Source organism: Paralichthys olivaceus, chromosome 5, assembly GCF_024713975.1.
Source record: "Paralichthys olivaceus isolate ysfri-2021 chromosome 5, ASM2471397v2, whole genome shotgun sequence".
In the NCBI taxonomy this organism is placed as follows: Eukaryota; Metazoa; Chordata; class Actinopteri; order Pleuronectiformes; family Paralichthyidae; genus Paralichthys; species Paralichthys olivaceus.
In genome coordinates, this window is record NC_091097.1 from 19336845 (window position 1) to 19363185 (window position 26341).

General features: G+C 44.9%; 3 protein-coding genes across 6 annotated transcripts in view; all 3 read left to right on the top strand.

Moving 5' to 3' along the window:
* The first annotated feature begins 133 nt into the window (after positions 1–133).
* On the top strand, positions 134–5368 carry wbp11 (WW domain binding protein 11). Its single transcript, XM_069525051.1, has 12 exons — positions 134–320; positions 818–904; positions 1221–1252; positions 1357–1450; positions 1632–1828; positions 2114–2247; positions 2342–2508; positions 2620–2853; positions 3088–3213; positions 3310–3591; positions 3712–3897; positions 4185–5368. Exons 2-12 carry the CDS (start codon positions 841–843, stop codon positions 4871–4873), a joined length of 2205 nt encoding a protein of 734 aa, XP_069381152.1. The 5' UTR covers positions 134–320; positions 818–840; the 3' UTR covers positions 4874–5368.
* A 191-nt stretch (positions 5369–5559) lies between these two features.
* On the top strand, positions 5560–9637 carry ddx47 (DEAD (Asp-Glu-Ala-Asp) box polypeptide 47). Its single transcript, XM_020106278.2, has 12 exons — positions 5560–5763; positions 5911–6004; positions 7027–7215; positions 7298–7369; positions 7527–7645; positions 7766–7837; positions 7949–8065; positions 8162–8308; positions 8522–8659; positions 8753–8823; positions 8953–9082; positions 9228–9637. Exons 1-12 carry the CDS (start codon positions 5626–5628, stop codon positions 9432–9434), a joined length of 1494 nt encoding a protein of 497 aa, XP_019961837.1. The 5' UTR covers positions 5560–5625; the 3' UTR covers positions 9435–9637.
* A 1798-nt stretch (positions 9638–11435) lies between these two features.
* Positions 11436–26341, top strand: part of LOC109641396 (myosin-10) — a 44517-nt gene continuing 29611 nt past the window's right edge. For all 4 annotated transcript variants that reach the window (XM_069524838.1, XM_069524840.1, XM_069524839.1 and 1 more), the window contains exons 1-3: positions 11436–11577; positions 13603–13980; positions 19231–19387. In XM_069524838.1, the coding sequence (XP_069380939.1) occupies positions 13636–13980; positions 19231–19387 (502 nt within the window). In that variant the 5' untranslated portion in view covers positions 11436–11577; positions 13603–13635. The remainder of the gene's footprint in view (positions 11578–13602; positions 13981–19230; positions 19388–26341) is intronic.

Consider the following 26341-nt stretch of genomic DNA (forward strand, 5'->3'; position numbering starts at 1 on the left):
ATTTTTAAATAAAATAAATAAATAACTTGTAAATACGCACGAGATCGACACACATTCAAAATATCAATAACTTCTGTAAATTAGAAAAATTAAAAGACGAATTCTATTGGATTTTGTTTTGACGACCGCGAACACGTCACTTCCGCTCTGGCTCGCGGCAGTAAACATGGCGATCGGCTCGCGCAGCGTCTGCGACCATTCAGTCCTGAAAGATTAGAGTTTCTCTCTCTGGGCTCGAACAACCACCTTTGTTTCGCCCCCGGTACTCGGAGGGGTTTGTTCGGGGCCGCGGCCTCTTCTGGTTTTTTTCTGAATAAAAGGTAAAAGTCTGGTTTCGCCTCTGTGCCGCTGTCGATGCTAACGCGGGCCTAGCTACAAGTGCATGCTAACGCTCCGCAGCTAGCTCGCTGCACGAGCTGCACGTCTGCTGATCTGTGTCGGACTCACTGACTCCGCCGGGTTTTAAATGTTTCTTAGTCACTTTAAAAGACCCGCAGCTCGATCTGACTAATCTGACATTCGCTAGTGTTTGATTACCAACTTTATGCTAGCTAGTTAGCCGGTGGTAGCTAGCATTGACATTACAAAGTTGTGCAGTAATCTTAATTATGCTGAATTAGTTTTATATACCCTACAAGCATAAGCAATAATATTATCTGTAGTAGAGTTAACTTATTGGAACCAGGCATCATTTTCAAACGTGCTCTGCAACAAATCTACCTCCTTTGCTTTCACCACCATCTCTGTAACCTTGAATTGTTTGTGATATGCAAATATGGAGTCAACATGTGTTCTGTGGATTTGTCATATTCTGCAGGGTGAAGGAGAAGCAGCGGAAACATGGGGCGACGTTCCACCTCCTCCACCAAGAGTGGGAAGTTTATGAACCCCACCGACCAGGCCAGTAAGTACTGACCAGAACCTAGAGCTGGTTCTGCTGGTGCCCACCTGCTGGACAACACGTGAAGAACTAGACCTAGACGCTGACGTTCGCTCATGAAACAGTTTGCAAATTTACTAGATCACGATTTTTAATTGGGGCTGCACCAAATGGCACACACCACTAGTTTTTACTTAATCCTGCTAATTAACAGACAAATTAGCAACACAGACAAAAACATGTCCCTCCTTGGCGAAGGTGGTGTTAATCACTGTTCATCTATTGTTGTAAGACGTCAGAACATTAACTATTGTGCACTTGTCCTCTGCCTCCCTCACAGGAAAGGAGGCCAGGAAAAGGGAGTTGAAAAAGGTACTTGTTGTCTTGAGACATACGTCTTTTAAAGTTGTTTTCTTAAATAAAACAGTCACGTTACTGTGTTGTTAACTTGCTTTATTTGTTAATGCTCCTGTTAGAACAAGAAGCAGAGAATGATGGTGAGAGCTGCGGTGCTGAAGATGAAGGACCCCAGACAGATCATCAAAGATATGGAGAAGCTGGATGAGATGGGTGAGAGGGCTGAATCAGTATGTTGTTGTTCTCCTGCCAAAATGTGCATTAGTAAAAAAATGCTTTAATAAGTTTAAAGTACAAGTCAAAGTATTATTTTATCATCTATCTAAAATTAGTACCTAAAATTGACAGGTAATATCTGACACATGATAAAGATTTCCTGTAACACCTCCAACAGAATTCAACCCAGTTCAGCAGCCCCTGCTGAATGAGAAGGTGTTGAGGGACAAGAGGAAGAAGCTCCGTGAGACGTTCGAACGCATTGTCAGTCTGTACGAGAGAGAGAATCCCGACACTCACAAAGAACTGCGCAAACTGGAATTGGACTATGAGACCAAACGTGGGCAGCTGGCTCTCTACTTTGATTCAGTCAAGGTGTGTTTGTGTGTAATTATTTGGATGCACACTTCTTTTTTCAGTAATTGTGCCGTTCAAGGATTTGTATTGATTTATGTTGACATGTGAGAGGATGTACTCACTTCCATAATAGCTGCTTGGGCTACGATATAAAAAATATCCTTGCAGACATAAAGCCCCTTACAGCATGTGTACAACAGCATGTCTGTCTTTTGTATACTTATATTGAGTTTTATAATATTGTAGATCCTTCAAGCTGCTTTGGTGCTGGGGTGACTTTATTTTCTATCATCTGTTTTTCAGAATGCAGAGTCAGTGGAGGTCGACAGTATCCCTTTACCAGATATGCCTCATGCCCCCTCCAATATCCACATCCAGGACATCCCACTACCAGGGGCTCAGCCTCCTTCCATACTGAAGAAGGGCTCCACTTTTGGGTAGGGCATGGGCTGCATATGTAAACGCTCTCTGCAGGTAAACATCTGTGTATTAACTGTGCCACTGAGGTAATTCTTCTCCTGCCTCTCTCAGTAAGGGTCCTCTCTTGTCATCGACGGGACCAGTTCTGGCAACAGTGCCTGGTGTCCCACGTTTACCTCCAGGAAAGAAGCCCCCTGGCCCCCCACCTGGGCCTCCACCTCCGCAGGTCCTGGCACTGTACGGCATCCCATCTCGACGACCTTACGGCACAGATACAGGTGACGCACAAACTAGAAATAACAAAGAAATTGCTTCCATAATTTCGTTTCTGCTCATATTTCTGCTCATTGCTCTTTACTAATTTTTGCTCTTTCCCTCCCCCCACACAGAACCTTCCATTCCTGGTTTAGAAAAGGACTTGATGGACTTGGGAAGAGATCGGGATAGTGGCAGTGACAGCGACAGAGATCGTGAGGATGGGGACGATGACGACAGTGACTCTGAGGAGGACAGTGAAGACGAGAGAATCGAAGGCGGGGATGGGGACCAGAGGATGAGTGTGGACAGGCAAGATGAAGAGAGAGAAAGGGATGAGGATCGAGACAGAAATGAAAGGCATGCCGGTGAGTGTCTCAGAAGTTGTTCAGCATATTGTTGTGCCTTCATTTTGTACCTGTGGTTTTCTTTTCTATATTTTGTCTTTCAGAAATATTATGTTTTTATGTGCAATTAAGTAAAATTTTGCTCAGCACTGTGTTGGTACAATTCAAAAACTGCTTTCATATCCTGAATGTCGTACTGATGAGGATTTATCTTCTTAAACTAAAATTTTTTCAATGAATATTTTAATACTTTAGGACGCAGTGTACGTTTTGCAGAAATGCCCCCAGAGTTGGCCCGTGACGGAAAGAAGAAGAAAAAGCGGTTGGTGAAGAAGACCAAAGCCATTACCCCTCTGCAGGCCATGATGTTAAGAATGGCAGGTACAATAGTTTAATGATGACACTTCTGGGTACTTACTAAGATAGTACACTTTCTCTTTCTGATAATGTGGTGCGGTGTAATTTATTTTTCTTCAGGTCAGTCAGTACCTGAAGATGAGGAAGAAGAGGAGGTAGAGGAGGAATACACAGATGAATCAGACAACTCAGACATTGAGGACAGGGGACCGCCAGGGGACAACCAGTCCCACCTCATGGCCAATCAGCGTATGCCGCCTCCTACTGGCCCAGTGGGACAGCAAGGGCCCCCACACTTGCAAGGCCCACCAATGACTGGGCCTCCACCACTGGGTCCCCCACCAGCTCCTCCAATGAGGCCTCCTGGTCCACCCTCCGGACCACCCCCTGGCCCACCACCAGGTTAGACACAATAATAATATTTTCTGCACTGGTAATAAAATACTGAACCTATTGTTTTAGCGACGTGATCGTTGTGCTCATTACCCATATGCATTATTTATTGCTTTCTGTTATCTGTAGGTGCGCCTCCCTTCTTGAGGCCTCCTGGTATGCCTGGAGGCATGAGGGGTCCGATGCCTCGTCTTCTGCCTCCTGGACCTCCACCGGGTCGACCTCCTGGCCCTCCACCAGGCCCCCCTCCTGGCCTGCCACCAGGCCCCCCACCACGTGGACCCCCTCCCAGACTACCACCCCCAGCACCACCAGGTACTGTGTGAGATATACATTTGTAAATGCATGGATACATGCTGTGGAAACATTATATAGTCATGTCATGCAACACTGCTGGGAAATGCATATATTTATTTGAAATCCTTTTGCTGCTGAGCTGCAATGAACCTCAAACAAAAGCAGTAAAACCTTTTGCTTCTATACGTCAATAAATACATGGAAGAGCACTATATGTTTTACCTTATGGAAAATGATCCAACTTTATGAGTAATGAAAAGGAAAGTTTTTCATCAAAATAAAATCGGTCTTGTTTCTCCTCACAGGTATCCCACCTCCTCCCCCAAGAGCAGGAGGGCCCCCACGTCCACTCGCCCCACCACTCTCCCTCTTCCCTCCTCCTCTCAACTCCAATGTGCTCAGTGCTCCTCCCAACATTGTTCCACGGCAAAAAGGCTCAGGACCCGGCCCAGACGGTGCACAGAGCAACTTACCACCCCCTGCCATGCCCATGCGGCCGGGTGTCATGCAGATGCCCCCTCCCCCGGGGACTGCTGCCGCCTCCGCAGGCAGCAACCCTGGCAGCAACCCCTCAGGCCACCATCACACAGCTACCATCGAAAAACGAGCCAACATCACCTCTGTTGCAGCCGCAGGAGGCAGCATGGCAGCGGGTGCCGGCTCCAGTGGGGCCACCATCTCTGCCAAACCCCAGATTATCAATCCGAAAACGGAGGTCACCCGCTTTGTGCCCACGGCGCTGAGGGTGCGTAGAGACAAGGTTGGACCGATGCCCGGGGCTGCACTTGGGCCTCTGGAGAGAGGAGCGGGTGGTGCTGGAGGACGGAGGGGAGATGAAGGCATGGGAGGTGGCATGGGGCAGAAACAGCAGGCAACAGCTGCTTCTATGGGCTACGTCAGTCCAGCCCAGATGGGTGCTGTGTCTCACCCCAACATGAAGACGAAGGACCAGGTGTATGAAGCCTTCATGAGGGAGATGGAGGGACTCCTCTGAGACTTGAGAGGGTGTCTGGGGGGGGGGGGGGGTATAACTGTGGGGGTGTTTGAACAACAGGAGTGTGTTAGTTTTATGTCTTTTCTGTGCGGAGTAATAGAGGTAGCTGTCCTCAAGGAATTCAAATAGACCAGTTACACTGCTCTCAGCAGGCTCGTCCTCATTTGTTCTGGACTATTATTTGTCGTATCTAGAGAGAATGTGAACTTGATTTGCATAATTGGAAACATTTCGATTTGTTGCTCTTCCATTAGAAAACCTATAAAAACACACACGTTTGCCCCACACTGAATAAATACCAGGCTACCAAGTGCTATGTTGTTTTTTTTTCCTCTGACAAGAAAAAGGCATTTTTGTATGATTGTTTTACTGTCAACCTTTTTTCTTTTTTTTTTTTTTATCAGTGATCTCTTTGACATGTTGAACATTAAAACAGAGGCATGGAATGTTTGAAACTGTTTGACCTGCAGCTAAATAAATAAATCAGAAACTGTTTTTACTTCAGGTTTCATTTTCAACGTGAATATTCATATTTCACCAGTCAGCAAACGCTCGTGATGTTTATGCTCTGAAGACTGTTTTACCTTCTCCTCACTGTAGTGATTATAAAAAATCACTAAAGTGAGGAGAAGGTTTGAACTTCCGTCTGAAACAAAAAAAAAACACCAACTCCCATCAGGCATTGCGCGTCGCGTCCCCCGTTTCCGCATCTGCGTGCTGCGGAGCTGACGACACGTGGGTCTGCGAGCATCATGGCGGACAACAGCCCGCAGGAGACGGTGGAGACGAACGCAGAGGAAACACTCGACGGGTCGAGCAGCGGCGAAGAAGACGACGCTCCCGTTACTGGCGCCGGAAGCGAAGCAGCGGCGAAGAGCTTCAAGGAGCTGGTGAGTTCAACACGGAGGCGCTGTTAGCTGTTAGCCACAGTGTGCTAACACCCCCATGTAAACAATGTGTCGTGAAACATACTTCCCGTGTGGAAGCGCGAGGAGCCTCCTCCTCAGGTGTTTACCCGGGTTCTCTGCCTCTGACAGGGGGTCACCGAGGTGCTGTGTGAGGCCTGCGACCAGCTGGGATGGAAGAGTCCAACAAAGATCCAGATAGAAGCGATACCAGTGGCTCTGCAGGGTGAGACATCTGTCTGTCTGTCCCACTTACTGTCTGTCTCACTGGCAGTCTCACTCACTCACTGTCTGTCTGTCTCACTGTCAGTTTGTTTGTCTCACTGTCTGTCTGTCCCACTATGTGTCTGTCTCACTGTCAGTCTGTCTATCTCACTCACTGTCTGTTTGTCTCACTGTCTGTCTGTCTCACTCACTGTCTGTTTGTCTCACTGTCTGTCTGTCTCACTGTCTGTCTGTCTCACTCACTGTTTGTCTCACTGTCTGTCTGTCTCACTCACTGTCTGTCTGTCTCCCTGTCTGTTTGCCCGCCTGCCTCACTGTCTGACTGTCTGTCTCACTCACTGTCTGTCTATCTCACTAACTCACTGTCTGTCTGTTTGTCCCACTGTCCTTCTTTCTCACTGTCTGTCTGTCTCACTCACTGTCTGTCTATCTCACTAACTCACTGTCTGTCTGTTTGTCCCACTGTCCTTCTTTCTCACTGTCTGTCTGTCTCACTGCCTGCCTGCCTGTCTCCCTGTCTGTTTGCCCGCCTGCCTCACTGTCCTTCTGTCTGTCTCACTTACTGTCTGTTTGTCTGTCTGTCTGTCTCTCTCACTGTCTTTCTGTCTGCTGATGTGGGACACAGGGGTGTGGTGTCAAATCAAATTCAGATAATAAACATCAGTCTAAGTAGTAAACTCACTGTGTGTAGAGACTCCATAGAAAATAAAAGTCCGGCAATATGCTTCTGTAGTAATAAGTATTTTGGGGGTTTTTTGTACCTGAGTGTAATTTAATATCTGTGTATTTGTATGCTGGTGTGTATATTTATTGAAAATGTTTTGACAATATGTCAGGATGGACTCAGATGAACTAAAACATTAAATCCAGTTCTTGCTACTTTACGACACAAGAATTCTAGTTTTAAATTGTTTACGTTTAAAAAGACCTTTCCTGGAGTTCGGTGCTCGTCACATAGCATAAAGTTTCTTTCTGCAACTGCTTTGAAGACATAACTTTCTTTGTCCTTTTCTCAAACCGCAGGGAAGGATGTGATCGGCTTGGCGGAGACCGGCTCAGGAAAGACGGGCGCCTTCGCTCTGCCCATCCTCCAGTCGCTGCTGACGTCACCTCAGAGGCTCCACACCCTCGTCCTCACGCCCACCAGGGAGCTGGCGTTTCAGATCTCGGAGCAGTTTGAAGCTCTGGGCTCCAGCATTGGTGTTAAGTGCGGTACGTGTGTGTTGACTGGAGGTTAGCTGGTGATGCAGAGGACTTTGTGTGCGTCTGTTCTAATACCTCGTTTGTGTTGCAGCTGTTATAGTTGGTGGGATTGATATGATGTCCCAGTCTATGGTGCTGGCCAAGAAACCACACATCGTCATCGGTAAGTCCGCACGACGATGCATATTATTTATAACAGCCGTGATAAATACAAGTGTAACAATTATATAATTTCTATCCTTAACTTTTTCTATTCACCCGTTCCATCAGCTGATGACTGTAGCATCCATGTAACGATAAGTGATGACGTGTGTTCACAGCGACGCCCGGTCGGTTGATCGACCACATGGAGAACACTAAAGGCTTCTCCCTACGAGCTCTGAGGTTCCTGGTCATGGACGAAGCGGACAGAATCCTCAACATGGACTTTGAGACTGAGGTGCGACATCAGACGTTTATTTGAGTGCGAACCAACAAAAATCAAACTTACATTTGGAGCTGTAATCAACTGAAGAAGATCAATAATGAAAATTATCACTTTAAAACGTTTTTTTTTCAGGTGGATAAAATCTTGAAGGTGATTCCCAGAGACAGACGCACCTTCTTGTTCTCTGCCACCATGACGAAAAAGGTGGATCAACACTTGAAATAAGAAATCGAATAATCTAGTTTTCCAGCATTGCACCACTTGTGTAGCTGCGTGATTTCCTCCGGCGCTGACTTTGTTTTATCTGTGTTTCAGGTCCAGAAACTACAGAGAGCAGCTCTGAAGGATCCTGTGAAGTGCGCGGTATCCACCAAATACTCGACAGTTGAAAAACTGCAGCAATACTACATCTTCATACCGTCCAAGTACAAGGTGGTGCCCGTTTCCTGTTGTGATCGTATGTCCACCCCCTGTCTGCCACAGTGCTCTCACTAACCTTGAGAGACGTGTGTGTTTGTTTTGTGGCAGGACTGTTACCTGGTGTCCATCTTGAACGAGCTGGCCGGTAACTCGTTCATGATTTTCTGCAGCACCTGTAACAATGCCCAGCGGGTGGCGCTGTTGCTAAGGAACCTTGGAATAACTGCCATCCCTCTTCATGGCCAGATGAGTCAGGTAGAGCTACACACACACACACACACACACACACACACACACACACACTATGAACCGTAAACATTAGTGAACTGTCGTGGTTTAACTCTATTAATACTATAAGATGGAAGAACAGCATATTGTTTTTATTATTTTCTTTACAATTCATTACGATATAATTTTATACTGTAGTGACAGCAGTGATTAAATGTCCTCTCCCGCTGGATCTTCCAGAATAAACGCCTGGGAGCGCTAAACAAGTTCAAGTCGAAGTCTCGATCGGTGCTGCTGGCGACCGATGTGGCGTCCAGGGGGCTGGACATCCCTCATGTGGACTGCGTCATCAACTATGACATCCCCACTCACTCCAAGGTACCGCTGAGCTGACATTCTCGTTGCTGGTTTATTTGTTGTTTTTACTTTTTTAATTGGTTTGATTTGAACGGATCTGTCTTTCCTCCGTAGGACTACATCCATAGAGTCGGTCGGACAGCAAGAGCCGGCCGCTCTGGGAAATCCATCACCTTTGTCACCCAGTAAGAGCAGGCTCCATTTTAAATTGTCTTCTCCCCCCCTTTTTAAAAAAATGCTTTGCTGCACATGGCCGATGTAAGAAGATTAAAACGAGGTTGACTGCAGTAAACTGACACCTCTCCTAACCTTAGGTATGATGTGGAGCTTTTCCAGCGAATCGAAACCCTGATAGGGAAAAAACTTCCTGCTTTCCCAACCCAGGAAGAGGAAGTGATGATGTTGGTGGAGAGGGTGAGCGAAGCCCAGAGATTTGCCAGGCTGGTAAGTCATCATCGTAACCCTGATGTTCAAGTGCTTATGTTTCCATCTTTATATTCAATCTATTAATCTGAGACCACTGTTTTAAAGAATGATTGTTGTTGTATATTGAAACTTAGAGCTGAGAACATTTTTTTCCCCTCCTCAGGAAATGAAGGAGCAAGGCGAGAAAAGGAAAAGGCCCAAACGAGGAGATGGAGATGAAGATGATACAGAACAAGCAAGCGGAGTGAGGAAGAAAGTGAAGGGTGGAGGAGGAGCGAGAGGAGGAATGGGTGGAATGGGAGGAAGAGGTGGAGGAGGAAGAGGAGGAGGGAAGAACAGGGGTACAGGAGCTTGGAGGGGAGGGCGCTGAAGCCTCTCACATTAACAGACTGTACATAACCACAGCATGAATATCTTCCCTGTTATTGATGTAAAACTAGATAATGACAACAGTGTTTTCCAGCATTTACCATGAAAGAAAACTATTTAATTCTAGAAAAAGAACATGTCTTTCCTTTCCTCCCTCCCCCCTTTTTTTTCCATTTGTAATAAAATGCCTCTGTAAAACTAAAAGCTTGTGGTTGGGTCATGTGTGATTGCAGGAGTTTTGTGTCGAGCATTTAATGCTGCTGTTGTCGCTTTCAGACACAAGAGGTCAGTGTTTAAGTTCACAGCAGGGTAATGGAAACCATGATGTGTTCCACTTGCTGGAGAAGAGGCCACAGATGACTGTTCCTACAAAAACAAACAGAAAAGACGTTTCCATTCATCTTTTTCGCTTTTTCTTCTCAACAACGTTGTGAGCTTCCGGCTCCAGTTTCACTTTTTGCTGAGAGGAAATCTTTGTAGCTCTTACATCAAATGTCTTCAATCAAAAGTGGCCATCCCCATCATTAATGTCCTTTCTGTCCTAACAGGTGTGTGTGTACAAAAACACAGTAGCCTGTCTCCCTTAAGACATTTTCAGACATGAATGTCCACAAAATCGGGTCCTGACTTTTCTTTTCACACATGAACAACGCAGCTTGAGATTCTTCGCTCAGACGCGTTCACAACAAGGTGAGGTGTGGTTACATCTGAGTCTTGTCTTTCCAACTTGATATCTTCGTTAGTGTCTTCTTCAAGTATCACACCGCTTTTTCATTCCCAGATATTTGTGTTCTTTTTGTTTGGGCTGGCAGGAGAACCTCCAGGGATTATCAAAGGTTATATAATAAAACCAGATTACAGTTTGTCTCTAAACACCATTTCCCAGTCTGGTGATATTCAATATTACTCCTCTCCCACAATCTGCACAGTCACCAGTTGGTTTGTGTACTTGGAGGGGGGGGGCAATAGGGAGATTCCATTGCAGTAGCTGGGTCTCAACCAGTAGAGGACAGTCACTGTACATCACGAGACAAAAGTGTCCAATTCAAACACTTTGCACTAGAATGTCAAGATTTGGACTTGAATCAATCAACAACTCTACTAATTCACTAATACGTGTTACTGACTGGACTTCTTCTCTGGGTTATGGATGGATTATTATCACAGCTATAGATTGTTTAGATACACAAGATGTCTAATCACATACAGTTCACTTCTATAATACTGGTTGATTGAGGTTTGTGTTTTTTGTGTTATTCTTTAGGACGTTGCACTTTGTTAAGCCCCACCAGTCAGATTGTGGTTTGTGAATATGGGCTATACAAATAAATGTTATCATCACTACTACAAACCCTTCACTTACAGAAGTTTGAGCTAATGGAGATATTGTGAAAACAAATATTTTAAGTACATTGTGACCGAGGCAGAGTATTAAATAATGTAAATAATGTAAATAAATTCAGGTTTAATGATGAATAAGTGAAGCTGTACACAGTTGTGCATTAGACTAACGTAGTCTGTGAAATGAGCAGAGTAAAACTTAAAACACAGGACTGGAGATATAAAAACTGTTGACCGGTGATAGTGCAACTTATTTTGCTAGTTATTTGTTATGCATGCGAGCAACAGATGCAATGCCCCTTGTTTTTTTTCATGCATTGGTTTGCAGACAACTGGGGGGTTGGTTTCTTCCAGCCAATGATGGAGAGGGACTGCAAAGAGAGAGACCAATCCTGCATCCAGGAGCAGGAGGAGCAGGAGGAGGGGGAGGAGGAGTGGGGGTGAAACGCATAGATATTTGAGGGATAGATTCGTCCTGACAGAAATATTGTGTTCACTCAGGACCAGAGGAGAGGAACCTGGAGGAGGATCACCCCAGTGTGTGGTTATTGACTTTCTGTGTGAGCACGGTGCTCTGCAGGCAGGAGGAGGAGGAGGAGGAGGAGGAGGAGGCGGCTCTGAGCTCCGTGCTGCTGCTGCTGCTGCTGCTGCTGCTGTGGTGGAGCATACCAACCAAAAAACAAGCCCCGGTACATGCCTCAGGTCCCAGTTGCATTCAGGTTCACATCGGGGGTGGATCTCACGGCTGGAGGACCAGGATCTGACCGCTGCTGCTGCTGCCGCTGCTTCGCTCTCTGCACCGGGTAAGTTCATCCACACTGCCCGCCCCGGAGGGGACCGTCCGCGGGGGGAGAGGAGAGGAGAGGAGAGGAGAGGGGAGGAGAGGGGAGGGATGCAGGATGGATGGAGGTCTTAACTTAAGTCAGGCTTCATTAATCTTAATGAAGCGAGTTAATAAAAATAAAAAAACACCCTTCATGGGAGTTAGCGGTTAATTAGTTAGCTGCGGTAAGCTAGCTGCAAGGGTTACACTGAACCACACTGACGTCCGTGTAACATGTTGATTTTTATATTAATTTTAATTTATGATGTGTTTACTGCACTTTCAGGTTCCTCTCTGTGTTATTTAGTGTCATTCTCGAAGGCGGGCTACGCAGGTTTATTAGCGCAGAGGCAGAATTAGCTTGATATTAGTCGACGGGACTTTAGCGCTAAGTTTTTCAGGAGACTCGTCAACACACAGTGGTCGTGTGTGTTGTGTGTGTTGTGTGTGAGCTCCATGTTGTGTGTGTTGTGTGTTTGTTGTTTTACTAGAAGATAAGGTTTGATTTGAGGTATTCACGACGTCGCTCCGCGGGATCTCCTGTGCGCGAGCCTACGCAGTATGCGCATTGTCACTGTGCAGAGGATGGAGAGAATAAAAAGCTGGTGTAACGTGAGGCTGCAACTTTTAATGATTCAACTCCAGTCGTGTTCTGAGATGGAGAGATAGAGAGAGAGAGAGAGAGAGAGAGAGAGAGGGCTGGATAGATAGATGGATAGAGAGAGAGAGAGAAAGGGATGAATTGATGGATGACAGATAGATATAGATAGATGGATAGATAGAGAGAGAGAGAGAGAGAGGGCTGGAGAGATAGATGGATAGAGAGAGAGAGAGAGAGAGAGAAAGGGATGAATTGATGGATGACAGATAGATATAGATAGATGGATAGATAGAGAGAGAGAGGGGGGGGGGCTGGAGAGATAGATGGATAGAGAGAGAGAGAGAGAAAGGGATGAATTGATGGATGACAGATAGATATAGATAGATGGATAGATAGAGAGATTGATGTATATAGAGAGAAAGACAGATAGATCAATAGAGAGACAGATGGATGATAGAGAGATAGACATAGATAAAGATGGATGGATTAGGTAGATAGATATAGAGAGATTGATATATATAGAGAGAGAAATAGGTAGAGAGAGATTAATATATATAGAGAGATAGGTAGATAGAGAGAGAGAGAGAGAGAGATTGATATTTATAGATATAGAGAGAGAGAGATTGATATATATAGGTAGATAGAGAGAGAGATTGATATATATAGGTAGAGAGAGAGATTGATATATATAGGTAGGTAGGTAGATCGATAGATAGATAGAGAGATTGATATATATATATATAGAGAGATAGATAGATAGAGAGATTGATATATATATATAGAGAGATAGATAGATAGAGAGATTGATATATATAGGTAGATAGGTAGAGAGAGAGAGAGAGAGAGATAGGTAGATCGATAGATAGAGAGAGAGATTGATATATATATATAGAGACAGATAGATAGATAGAGAGATTGATATATATAGGTTGAGAGAGAGATTGATATATATAGGTAGAGAGGTAGAGAGAGAGAGAGAGAGAGAGATAGGTAGATCGATAGATAGAGAGAGAGATTGATATATATAGGTAGATAGGTAGAGAGAGAGAGAGAGAGAGAGATAAGTAGATCGATAGATAGAGAGAGAGATTGATATATATAGGTAGATAGGTAGATATCATCCTCCCATATGAAATGTGGTGTACCTCAGGGGTCCAATCTTGGATCAGTTCTGTTTTCTCTGAATATGCTTCTCCTGGATGACGTCATCCACAGACATGGTCTTTCATTCCATTTGTGGATGACATACAGTTGTGGCTCCCCGTGAAGCTCGCTGACGCTAACTTGAACCAAGAGATAAAATCACCTGTTTTACAGTTTTTACATCGGCTCCCCGTCTGCTTTGGGATTGATTTTTAACTTTTATTGATTGCCTACATGTCCCTGCACCCCTGTCTGTTCTAGGTGGCCACGTTGCTCTGGTAAACCCCAGTAAAGATGTCTCATCGGAGTGGGCAAGAGGACCCCGAGCGGTACCTGTTCGTGGACCGGGCTGTGGTTTATAACCCCGCCACGCAGGCCGACTGGACGGCCAAGAAGCTGGTGTGGGTCCCCTCAGAGCGCCATGGCTTTGAGGCGGCCAGCATCCGAGAGGAGCGGGGCGAGGAGGTGTTGGTGGAGCTGGCTGAGAACGGCAAGAAGGTGGTGATCAACAAGGACGACATCCAGAAGATGAACCCGCCCAAGTTCAGCAAGGTGGAAGACATGGCCGAGCTCACCTGTCTGAATGAGGCGTCTGTGCTGCACAACCTGAAGGACCGCTACTACTCTGGACTCATATACGTGAGTGATTTAGACGGTGTGACGGTTTATACTTTCCACACATGGCGAATGATTAACCTTAAAACCCACAGCTCTCCTGGTTCTCGCAGCTGGGTATTGAATTTCACCCCAGGCTGATATAATTGCAAAATAATCAGACGGATTTCTGCTTGTGTGCACGCTGATCTAAACCTCTAGCATGTCTCTCCTCTTCTGTGAGAGTGAGATCTGATATTTATCATCGAGAACATTGAGCTTTTTTTGCTCCCATGTGTGAACCCTGACCGCACAACGTGAGTGACAGATTTCACCAGTCTTTTAACCATTGCCAGACTTTTCCCTCGACGGGATCACCTCTCACAAGAGCCTCTGTGTTACAGATTGTTACCTTCCCCCATGTCTTCTGTCTCACCTCAGCTAAAGGCTGCCCTCTTCCATAAACACTGCTGCTTTCAGTTTGTTTGTCCTGCCCTGCTCCTACTGGTGGCCTTGTTCAATCACAGATGGTTTGACCCCTCTCTCTTATGTGGCACATTTGCCCCAAGATTTAGCGTAACAGGGGATGTGTTTGTCGCCTTGTATTGTAGCCTGGATTTCTTGATGCTACACACAGTACACATCAATTCAAAGATCTTTTCCACGTGTTAAATCAAGAGGAGTGTGGCTGTAAGAAAAGCATGTGTCAGTGTTTTAAAAGCTCAGTTGACTCCATACAGTTTCCAGCGCAACACACAATTAGATTTACCTGTGTCCTCACAGTCAGTGATGTGATTTTCTTCTCTCAAATGTATTTCACACAGTTTGCTGTGGTTTGTGCTGCTCTGTGATGTTCTAGGGTTGATCTTGACCCATTTAATGACACGTTTTCCCGAAATAGAATGTGGGTTGGTTATTACCTGAGAGACTCTGGTTCAGGGGCTGAAGGATTGTTGCCCTGATTTATCCACTTTACCAGACTTGATAAAAAAAAATTACCATAGAACCTAAGTTTAGCAGCTCTTTTCAGTGTGCAGCGTGTGCGTCACAGTTAATATAAGGTCAAAGGTGAGTCTTGAGTGTTTGAGTTTAGTTCTACACCACAAAGTGCTGAATGCCAGTGTGAATGAGACACGGACATTTGTCACTTTCAAGAAATGCTTCGAAGTGACATGTCAGTCCTTGGTTCCTCCTCATTTTCTCTCTCATACCATAATGTCATGATTTCTACTTTTTTCGTGGTTCGGAGTTGGCTTTGGAGCTTGTTAATTTGCCCCTTGCCTAAGAGAAATTGAAAACATGTGTCCGACTGTGTTGGTTTTCTATCAGGAAGAGAAATTCCCCTTCATTCCAGACTTCTTCCAATGTGTTTTGCTAACCCCCCACTGCTCTGCTACATCTACTGCAGACACAGTATAATGCCTCCCTCAGGCTGTGCTCTTAGTTGAGGTGGTCGGGAAGACGTCCATATCTGAATCCCCGTGTTGAGCAGCATAGATGTGTTAGACAGTTTGTTAATTTGCGAGTGCATTAACAGTCCATAACTTACTTTATTACTTAAGGGGCCCTTGTGCTCTTTGTCTCATGGTATTTGTGAACTGGTTCATAAATACAACCATGGAAAATATTGTAAAAATATTCTGCGCTTGCCTGTTTCGCTTCAGACCCAGCCTTGAAAAAGCTGAAATCTCTTGCCATGATTTGTCATTTGCTCTTGAAAGCTGAAAACATAATTGGATGCGGAGGGGCATGGCCTTCACGTTGAATTTTCAAAGTAAGACTCAGCTTCTGCCAAATGAGATGAGTCAGTGGTGCTAATGAATTTAACACTCAGCAGCTTCCCAGTAATGTTGGCAAACGTGTGACCCTGGTCTCTGTCTGCCTGTATGTTTATTCACACACTGGAACTTGCCAGCATCTCAAATCTTATGGCCACCTCTGTGTCTCTGGCCCTCTGGTTTACGATGCAGTAGTGGGGCCGGACTGTCGTGAACCGGCCATTTGCCCACAGCACGGTTTCATCTGTGTGCCGCCGGTCAGACTCTTGGTCCAACTCATTTAATGTGTCAGCTTTCTGTCTGTGAATCGGTGAGTCACAGGCTAACCACAGTGCTACACGCCAGGCCATGCCATGCTAGTGGGGCTACAAGCGGGCCTTTGTGTCGTTAGATAAGCCTCAGCTGTCAGAAAGCCTCAGCATTCTTCCATGGTAAAAAGATTGTCTGTCCGTCGGTCTCCTGCCGCCCACTTCAGCTCGGCTGCTGCTGAGTGTCCGTCCTATCTTCACTGACTCTGCTCTCTTTCCCACACTCCTCCCTGGCTCACTGGAACAATAATGACATTGATTTGATGTATTTCCTTCTTGCATCTCTACCTTATTTCTTGCATCCTTTTTGTGGATTTTAAAATGTTAGATATATACAAGCCAAACACGTAAACCTATTTTCTCTCATGCTGGATCTGCTGCAGGGCCATAGGTAAAGCAGCAACTGAAAACTGCACAGTCACTCTCACGTCCCTGTAGAGAGAGAGTTTTTACACGTCGGATCAAAAGTCACGTGCAGTCTCCCTTTAACACAGCAATGATGTTGACATTTTTCTCGCTTTTCTTGATTTTTTTATAAATGTGATTTTTCACCGTGTTATTAATAGACTGCAGTAAAAATGTTAAACTTATTAAAACAAGAGAGAAGCAGATCGTGTCCTGCTGCTGTCAGTGTGATCTGATACCATGTCTCTCAGTGTATTGGTCATATTTCAAGAGCCTGGTTTGAAGTTTTCGTTGGCTCTGTTATGAAACCTCTACAGCGGTCAAAGTCTCCCGTTCCCCTCACAGATCAAATGCACAGTGGCTGCCTTTGCACCCTTCTCCAGCCTCTGCAGTGGAGAACAGCATATAGACGCAGGCTCGCTGCCTGACTGGTCAGAGACGGCAGATGGGGTCGGCTGTTGTGTCTGCTGTTGCCTGTGTGTTGCTCAGCTGTTACTAGGCCACGGCATCAATTCCCCTGGATCTGATTTCACAGTGGAAATATCACCTTCTCTTTCCTGGACAGGGCCGGGCATGGCGGTTTGGCAGGTGGTGTTGAGTTAGTCGTACGCTCTGCGAGCGGCCACATGTTCTTTATAAAGCATTGATCCTGCAGGATTTTTCAATATGAAGCAGCGTCATCACAGCCACAAGAATGCAGAAAGTAGTCCTAGTTTCTTTTTGAATAAGAGGGATTTTGTGTAATTTGTCAGAGTTTAGGGGATTAATATTGGATCCCTAACTTTTTTCCTAAATAAAAGCCACATTCAAATTCAACCACCGTTTAGAGTTGATATCGTGTTTCATAAGCAATGGAGATAAAACCTGAAACTGTTGCACCATTAGTTCAAGAAAACACCTCTTGATTAAGTGCTCTGTGCATTTTTAATTATAGAGACATGGAGCAGCAAATTACAATGCCCTGTTGAACTCTCTGCAACCATCCACGTTGAGTTAAGAGTTCAGGTATCTCTCTTTATTCACTACCAGCCGCCTCAGTGCTGCATGTGGCAAAGTCGAAGAGAACAGACCCCTCTCCCTATTTATAGCAGCTCCAGCTTTTAGATAAGGTGGGAATTAATTTTTCATAGGCCTTGAAAATGAGAGTGGGGAGTTGGAATTTCAGCTCAGGTCCTCCCCGCCTCTCTAAACCTCTGCTTCTCGACTGGATGGGACCACAGGGAGCCCTGTCAGCCGGGTCATTGCCCCAATGCTTCATATCTGTCTACCTCTCTCTCTCCTTCTCGTCCTTCCTCATTTCTTTTTGTGTATCAGCAGCAGTACAGAGCTCAGTGATAAATAAGGTCTTACTCAGCTGTTATGTAACAGCCTCTCTTCTCTGGCACCCCTTTGTCAACCTACAGGAAAGTTGAAGCACTCATGACGTGGTGTCTCCATCAGCCTTAAATGCAGTTTTAATTATGAAGCAGATGTCTTGATGCTTTGATGCGAAAAGGTCGCTTCAGGGCACTTACTCTAAATATGTCATTTTTGATTATTGTCTACACTGTATTATGGTATGCAACAGACGGAGCAACAGAAAAAAAAACTGCTCTTGAAACAATTAATCCTTTTTAAAACAGAGGCTCATTCATTTATTACAGGCCACAGTCTGTAGAGAACATGTGTTTTTTGTATGAACTTCAAGGGCCACGCTGGCATGCAAGAGATGAGCCCACTCCTGAAAATAATTTCAACATCATCACAGAACCTTTCACAGATCATGGTTCTGATTTTACTCCTCTGTTTTTCACAGAAGTGCTCTTTGTAAGAGAAAATGTGTAACTGTACAGATGTATGTCTGTTAGATAGACCTGACAATGTGACTTCTGACAATGTGACTTCAGTATTGTAATAAGTCTCTTTCACTGCTCTTATTAAAGATGTGAGGTCCAGAACTTACCTATGCATGTAGCTGTAGCAAAGCTTTGTGTTCAACAGGTACTGTATGTGCTGTATGCTAGCAAGGTAGCTGGGTTGGGCATTATTTCACAGGCCTCTAGACTAAAGCCCAGCATGCCAGTGATGAAAGTCATACTACTGGTAAGCAGCTCTTTCTCTGTGTCATCTATAGGGGGGAATGCTGAGCCCCTATAGCATCTGCAGAATGAAAGAGAGCCATTGCCCCACCAGGGCCTCTCACTCATTCCTAGCTGCCTGGCTGCCTGGTCAATTCAGCCTACAGCATAGCTGAGAAGTGTTCATACCACACACCCTCTCCGGGGAGAGATCTTCGGGCTAATTGCACGGCCAAATGCTGCACTGCAAGTCAGAAAAATATAGGCGATCGGAACGTTCACAGCAGAAGCGACTCACTGCAGCTTTATTCATACACTCTTTGTTCACATAAGTGTTGTTTCATATTTCAGGTTTTCGTCAGGTCTCTCGAGGCCTTTTGCTTTCGCACAAGAGGCAAGAGTCTGTTCAGTGTTTCATTTCTGTCACTATACCCCTCAAGTCTGCCCGACTCTATCAGTCTGCCCAGTGTCTATCACTGTGTTGCGTGCCTGCTCCGATGATGTATGCTCCTAAAAAATGAGTAACGACAAATCTTGCTGTGCTAATACAATGCAGGCCTGATGATTTAAGAAGCTAGAAACTTTCATGCCCCTGTTTAATGTTAAAACACTGATGTTTTACTCTGCAAACTCTGAAAAGAGAGAGCTTGTTTTTAACTCTACTAAAAAAAATTATGGTTATTCAGGAGCTGCAAGGTTTCTGTGTTCCCGACTGTATCTTAACATCTCATGTTTGTCTAATTACAGACATACTCTGGCCTCTTCTGCGTGGTCATCAACCCCTACAAGAACCTGCCCATCTATTCAGAGAACATCATCGAGATGTACAGAGGGAAGAAGAGGCACGAGATGCCTCCACACATCTATGCCATCTCTGAGTCAGCATACCGCTGCATGCTCCAAGGTATGACCGACACTTGTTTTCTTAAAATTGCCCTTTAATTTGAGCTTTCATTGGCCTTCTGCGACAGATTTATTACAGTTTAATGACAGTACTGTCGAGGGAATGGCACAAGGATGTGTCAAAATCCTCTTCTGTTAGTTTAGCAGCGGAAAGAAAAGCTGCCGTGCCACATGCACATTTGAAAAGGGATTTTATTTTCTCTTTTCATTAGTTGGGTGTGTTTTTAGTGTAAAAACTCCCATTCCCTTTAAAAAACAAGTTTTTTGGCAGATTAGTGTGAGAGAATGATTCCCTATAGAGGAAACAGTTTCTTTTCACACACAGTTGCATGTTACTATTTAGATAAAGGACCCTTAAGTTAATCCTACTTTTAGACTTGAACTCTGCAAAATATCTGGAAAATTGGGTCCGAACATTTTCCCGAGTTCACACATGAAGAACGCAGCAGGAAACTGTCCGGATCAGATGCATCCACTACAACAGGAACGTTACCGTTACATTAAGCAATGCACCAACAATGCGTCTGACCACGTCTCATTTAAGACCTACAAGTTCAGTGGGCGGTCAGAGGGGTGCAAGGGCATTTGCTATTTAAACAATGTGAACACTAGACTGGAAAATGACAACTGTGTCGGTCTGAAACCAGTAAAGATGCGTGTGTCGTGCATGGCACTGCTCTCTGCCGGATGCATGATCTGACCTTCAGTGTTTCCCAGTGCTACAAAATGGAATAAATGAATAATGAATAATTCAGATTGTTGTTAGTTTATGTCGTTCTCATCTCCAGCAGAATACAAACACCTTTGAGGAAAAGAGCGTTGCTTGGATGAGTTGGACTTTGTTGGTAAATCAGAACTGTGGATTTTGTTATTATTGGGTATAGATACGCTGGATACTTTTATTTTATTTTTTACTTGTATTTGCATTTCGCTCTCTCCTGGCACAGAGTTTAGCTCACTTGCAGGCAGTACTGGGCTTGGCTGCATAGTCCAGGAGATTAGTGTGTGAAGAAAGTGTGCAAAGTGTGTGAAAGGCCACAAGGTCAAAGAGGATGTGACACCACAAATTACGTCTGAGGAGTCCGCCGTCATGGAGGGTTTCTAATAGAGGTCAGCTCTCCTGCAGGTTTTCTAGGTGCATCACCAGACTCATCTGGTTAATTGTTAATTGCTTTGTAATAGGAGACTGTTCAACACCGTGAAGCAGTGGGCAAAGGATTTAGGACTGAAGTGTTAAGTCACATTGTTCATACAAAGCTTGCTCTTAATATTATTGGCAAGTGGTATTCGGTGCTTATGTAACTTCCTGCTTTTGTACACCGTTATTTCACCAAACTATGAGCTGATTTGTTTTAGAAGTGTATTCATATTTATGAGGTTATTCGAGAAGAATAGATTAGTTTTACTCTCTTGTTGTAAAATCTAAGTAAATGTTAGACTGTCCTTTGTGGCTTTAGTAAATTTATTTCTTCAGTATATCAGCAGCAGAGATGGAAAACAGCATGGAGGGAACAGGTTCAACTAACGTCAGTCTTCAGGTTGTCATTAACTGGACCTGTTGTTCTTATCACTATCCTGCACACACACACATTTATCTATCAGCAGCTGGGCTCCATCAGAATTCATCCACTTTCAGTGGCAAGACCACGTTAATAAAGCATATTACACTGGAGAAGAGTTGCGCAACCTGTTTTGATGAACTATCAAAGCTCACACTGGCCTGCACATTGCTGCATGTGCCTTCTCAAGATTTCTTTCATGTGAGCTCATTTGCAAACTAAAGAACCACAAGACACAAGCCTGTGATTTACTTTGGAATGGCTCTTGGGTCCCTGATGCAGAATAATCGCTGGGATAAGCAGAACCTTTTATAAGAGTCTATCAATGTTTAGACAGCCTATCTGCTCCGCTGTGTGCCATCACTGCCAAACTGCAGAACAACAGTATTAATTCCCCCCTTTAGTTGCTCTTGAATGTTGTTTCACAGATAACAGGATTTCTGCAGGGTCCTAAAAAGTCCAACAAATATAATTATCCGAATTCTAGGCCCTGAAAAGTCTTAAATGAATTTCTGACTGTCGTCCTTCACATAGCTCTGGAATTTCCTTCATTATGTTCATCAAAAAGTCTTAAATTTAACTTGTTTAAACGTGCAGAAACCCTGCATAAGAAATGTGTTTTTAAATGGCACGTTTGTCGACGTTCCCCCTGTTATTTACTTTTTATTTGTCCCAAACATATGTCGGCATTGACGTGACATTGTGAGTGATTGTCAGGCTGACCTCTGCCGCTGCAGCTGTAAAGCTCCAGGGTTCGAGTGTCTGACTGATGTGCCCGAGGCTCCCTGTTATTACGTGCCCTCAGACTGTGCCCTGGGCTCTTGCCTGAGCTCTGGTCTGTGCAGGGCAAAAAACAAGGTCCGTCATCTTTCACAAAGTAAACTCAGAGGTGTTGCACGTGACGATCAGAGCCTGAAGATCTGGGTCGGATAACTGAGTTTGTATTCAATGAGAGCAGTACTGCTTTATTCATTTCCCCCTGCTTGTATCCCTTTAGTATAAACGTATGTTCCCACTTTAAATATAGCTTCAGAACCACAAACACACAAAGAATCTCACACACACACACACACACACACACACACACACACACACACACACACACACACACACACACTCATGATCACTATGTGGGATGTTTGTCTGGATATGGGACACCTCTCCTGTGCCGCCATTCTTTTCCCTGACCCCCTTTTTTTCCCTCTGTCGCTGGTGTTCATTCTTTCGGACCGCTGGCCCTCACACGGGGCGGGACAAGGCAGCCAGTGGAATGAGGTCACCCCTGTCCCAGCTTTCCATACCATGCTGTGCTAAATTCTACCAGCTGAGTCATCGGCAAGTTATCAAAGTCGCCCCGGCCGCCCGTTAACCCCCCGCTGGGCTCCTGAGCAGGGCTGCGTCGCCATGGATACCCGTGCATGTATCTGTGTGCGCGACCAAAATAACCTTCCCCTGGGAGCTCAAATAGAGGTGTCACTTGTTGAGTGGCAGTATTTGAGCTGTCAGCATTCAGGGACTGTTGTGTGTGTTGTTGACCAGATTTCTCTTGATATGGCCACTGTCTGGGTCCGGGTGAGAGGTGCTGTGTCCTTAAATGCTTCAAAGCCGCTGCAAACTATTTAGGAAGTCCTATTGTTTTGTAATTGCTTTCTTCTCTCTCTCTCTCTGTGACTGGAGCAGCTGACCTCTCTCATTCCCACCATTTTCTCTGCTTTACGCACCAGTTTGCTCAGTCATCTCCTTTTTTTTTCCTCCTCTTTCTTTCAACCAGAATTTTCTGGCTTGGAAGACGTCGGAGAGGAAATTTCCCCACATCCTTGAAGGCATTTTGGTCGCCTTTCGCTTAACATGAAAAATACAAACCGCTGGAAGCTTTGCGGTGGCTCTGTTTTGCTTTGTTCCGTCCTTCTCATGCTTTGATCGGGGAACACAGGAGGACAAGTGTGTGGAATGTCTAACTTTGCATCACTCGTCCTCAAGATACAGCCACGGTTGCCATGGCTATGCCTCGGTTGGTCTCACAACGTTGTGACCCCATTTTCTCTTATTTCACATCTCAACTAGGGATGAAAGCAAAGCTAGGTTCTTGGCAGATTTCCTGGTTGTCTTTGTCTGTTTGTGTGCATAGGTGGCAAATGCACTGAATAGCACTTTTTCTGTAGCTCTTACTCAGGGAAACATTTTAAAAAGTGCTGTACTTTTTGCATTGTGTATTTCAGGGGTAAAACATAAAACCACCCTCCTCACCCCCCTGTTCATGTTGTTATTGGTGCCTCCTTCCCTATTGTCACCTGGCATGAACATGCCACCTGCATCTGGATGTTTAATCGGATCAGTCAGACCACATCTGGAGTCGTTCCGTCGTTTACTGTGATCAGATCAAACAGGCATCAGTGCCTCTCTGCAGCGTGACCACATGCTTATGAAAAATGCATAGACAAAAAAAAAACAGGTAGTAGCAGAGTATTCCAACAGGTGTTTCCTCGTAAGTCAGCTCGCCCCATCTGGCTTATTAATTATTGATGTGTGATCGTAGTGCGTGCAAATAAATTCAAGTTTAAATTCAAATGGATCAGATGTGATTGTTTTAATGATGCATCCATGTGCGGACCACAATATTAATACCAAGTGAAAGATGGTGCATGAAAGAAAACACATTCACATTTCAGTCATTACATTCTAAATCCCCCTGAAAATGGCTGTGGGTTTATGACAACATTTGAGTTCAGGCTGTGTTTTTTTTTTGGTTTATACTTAATAATTAACTAATGTGGTACAAACTCTATTGACCAGGTCCTTCAGAGATTTGCAGCCGCATTAAACATGCGGATATTTGCTTGCAGTGCTATACTCCACAGCTGCCACAACAAATTGGATTTTGTTTTGGCTCGTATTGTCCTTAATGGCCCCAATACTCTCCTCAGTTAAGAATAGACATGGGCGGTAGTGCAGCAGTGTTGGGAGCAATTTCATTGGATTGTTGTTTAGAGGAGACGGACATAGAGACAATATCTCTGCCAAACTGTGTCACAGAGTGGACAGACAAAACACACAGCAAGCTACTGCAGAGAGAGAGAGAGCGTTCTGTTTTTTGTGCAACAATCGCATGTCCCACTTGGCATGAGCTGCAGATACTCCTAAATATTAAATGTCTCTTATCCAGCAGAGAAGAGGGTATAGGAGGTAACACAACAGTGAGACACTTGGAAAATGTCTCGGAACCCAGAGCTGAGAGGCAGAGCTGCTCTGGTGGAGAGAAGAGGGGATGTCGGAGGCCTTAAAATTGGGGGATATTGGTAAATGGGTTCATACAAAGAGGGGCAGATACGAGACTCCTGCAGACATGATAAACAGGATTGCTAGTGGGCACTAAAGCATAAAGAGGAGAGGGTCAATAGGAAAGATGGAAATGAAGAGAAAGAGGGAGTCAGGCAAAAGAGGGGGAAGAATGGACAGGGTTATGGGGGAAACAGAGCAGACGGTACAGGGGAAAGGCAGAGGGGGTGGTCAGCATTGTGCCTCACAATGGGGGCTTTGTGAGGGGCTGAAGGGGGCTGGGACCAGGGTGTGTGTGTGTGTGCGTGCAGGCAGGCAGGCAGGCAGGCAAGGAGGCCTAGAGCGACAGAGCTCTTCCCAGGGAAATGAGGCCTCCTGTTGGGGTGGTGAGGGCCACAGAGAGAAGGGCTGGTGGAGGGCACACCCAGGCTCTGAGTGACAAGACAGGTGTAGAGCGCCAGGGACGTTTTTCTTTTTTTTTTTTCCTTCAAAAGGACTGTCTGTGCTCTGTGCATGTTCAGGAGATGAATTCTCAGACAAACGGGGGAGCCTGTTTGAACTGCACACACACTCAGATGCATCTTTAATGGCAGACAGCTGTAAAGTTCATACAGGATAAAATCATATTTCTGTTTAGGGTTCGTCCATCAGGTCTGATTTATAGTTGTGCCCCCCCCCCCCGCCCACACACAAGTGCATACGTAGACTTTTTTTTTTCCTACCAAACCTGGACAGGGTAATTGAGAAAGCTGCTGTGCATCAGTTGTCATGCAAATGTATATGACTGTTACAAGGAAAGAAACTTTTTAAAAGCTTTTTTATCCTCAGTTAATCCAGGTTGTCAGAAAATCGCAGGCAGATGTATTTCATAGGCTGAACTAACTAACTAACTATAATTACGAATAATAAGACTGAACGCACAGTATTTCAACTGTTAACTAACCCAATCACCTTCTCCAGGGAGGTTTAAGTGGTAAATGCTGTATCATGTGGGGACTGATGGGCCTTATCCGAAGTTATACACTCTGCTGAATGCAATTCTAGTTGTTTATTGCATTTTTAATATTATATAATATTTTTAAGATTCCGAGTATCCAGTTCAGCCTGGCCTTGTGTGTGTGTGTGTGTGTGTGTTCACTCATGTGTAGTCAATACTCATAACTACCATGAAGCCGGGTCCTGACCCACAGTTGTAGGTGTGTGTGTGCGTCAGTGTGAGTCAGCTGTAAAACCGAGAGAGGTTGTGTGGAGATGATTTAAGGTGGAGCCCCTGTGATGTATCGCCCTCGTTCTTGGATAGTGCTGTCATGAGAGACACATAGCAGTGATACCAGAAGCATCGGCGCGACAGATAGGGTTCCCTGACTGATGCTGTGAGTGCGACCGGTCGCTCACTGACACACACAACCTTACAACCCACTGCGGAGCGGCGAGAAGGCAGCTAGCTCCACTCTGTCACTCTATGTAATGAGATAGTGATGACATACATGTATTTATGAATCTGTGCGCTGACCGCACACACAAAAACTGGCTCTTATCTAAGACTGCAAATATTTTTTATTTAAGATCTTTTGCTTTTGTTTATTCAGATATTTTTTAATTCTTGTTTTATGTCACAAGGTTTCCCTTTTGTTGTGATACAGAACATTATTTATCAATCCACATTTTTCAATTAAAATTCAATCCAACTGATATTTGCTGATCAGTGCAGTCGATATCCGATAAGTGAATCACGTTAGTACAAAGACCAATATTGGATCAGAGCATCTATAATTATTTCAAATTTTGTTTTTGATTTATTTGATTCTGTGCCTGAAACCTCTGCTGCCGCTTGTGTGTCTGGATTCCTCCGGAGCTGCAGAGCTTAGCACTGCGATATTAGAGGTGCCAGCATAAACACGCATACACACGAAAAACGGCCAGGATTACGGTCGGCCTAGCCATCACAAAGAACCGCTGTGGACCAAACAAACCACCCGGCCGCCGCCATCTGCAATCGATTACACTGCCAAATACTTTCTGCCAGGCCATATCTCCTGCAACTGCTTTCTCTCCACTTTCATTGGCCTGAAGGCAACACCCAACAGCACAGGGCTACTTCGAAACTCTCTCCAGGCTCA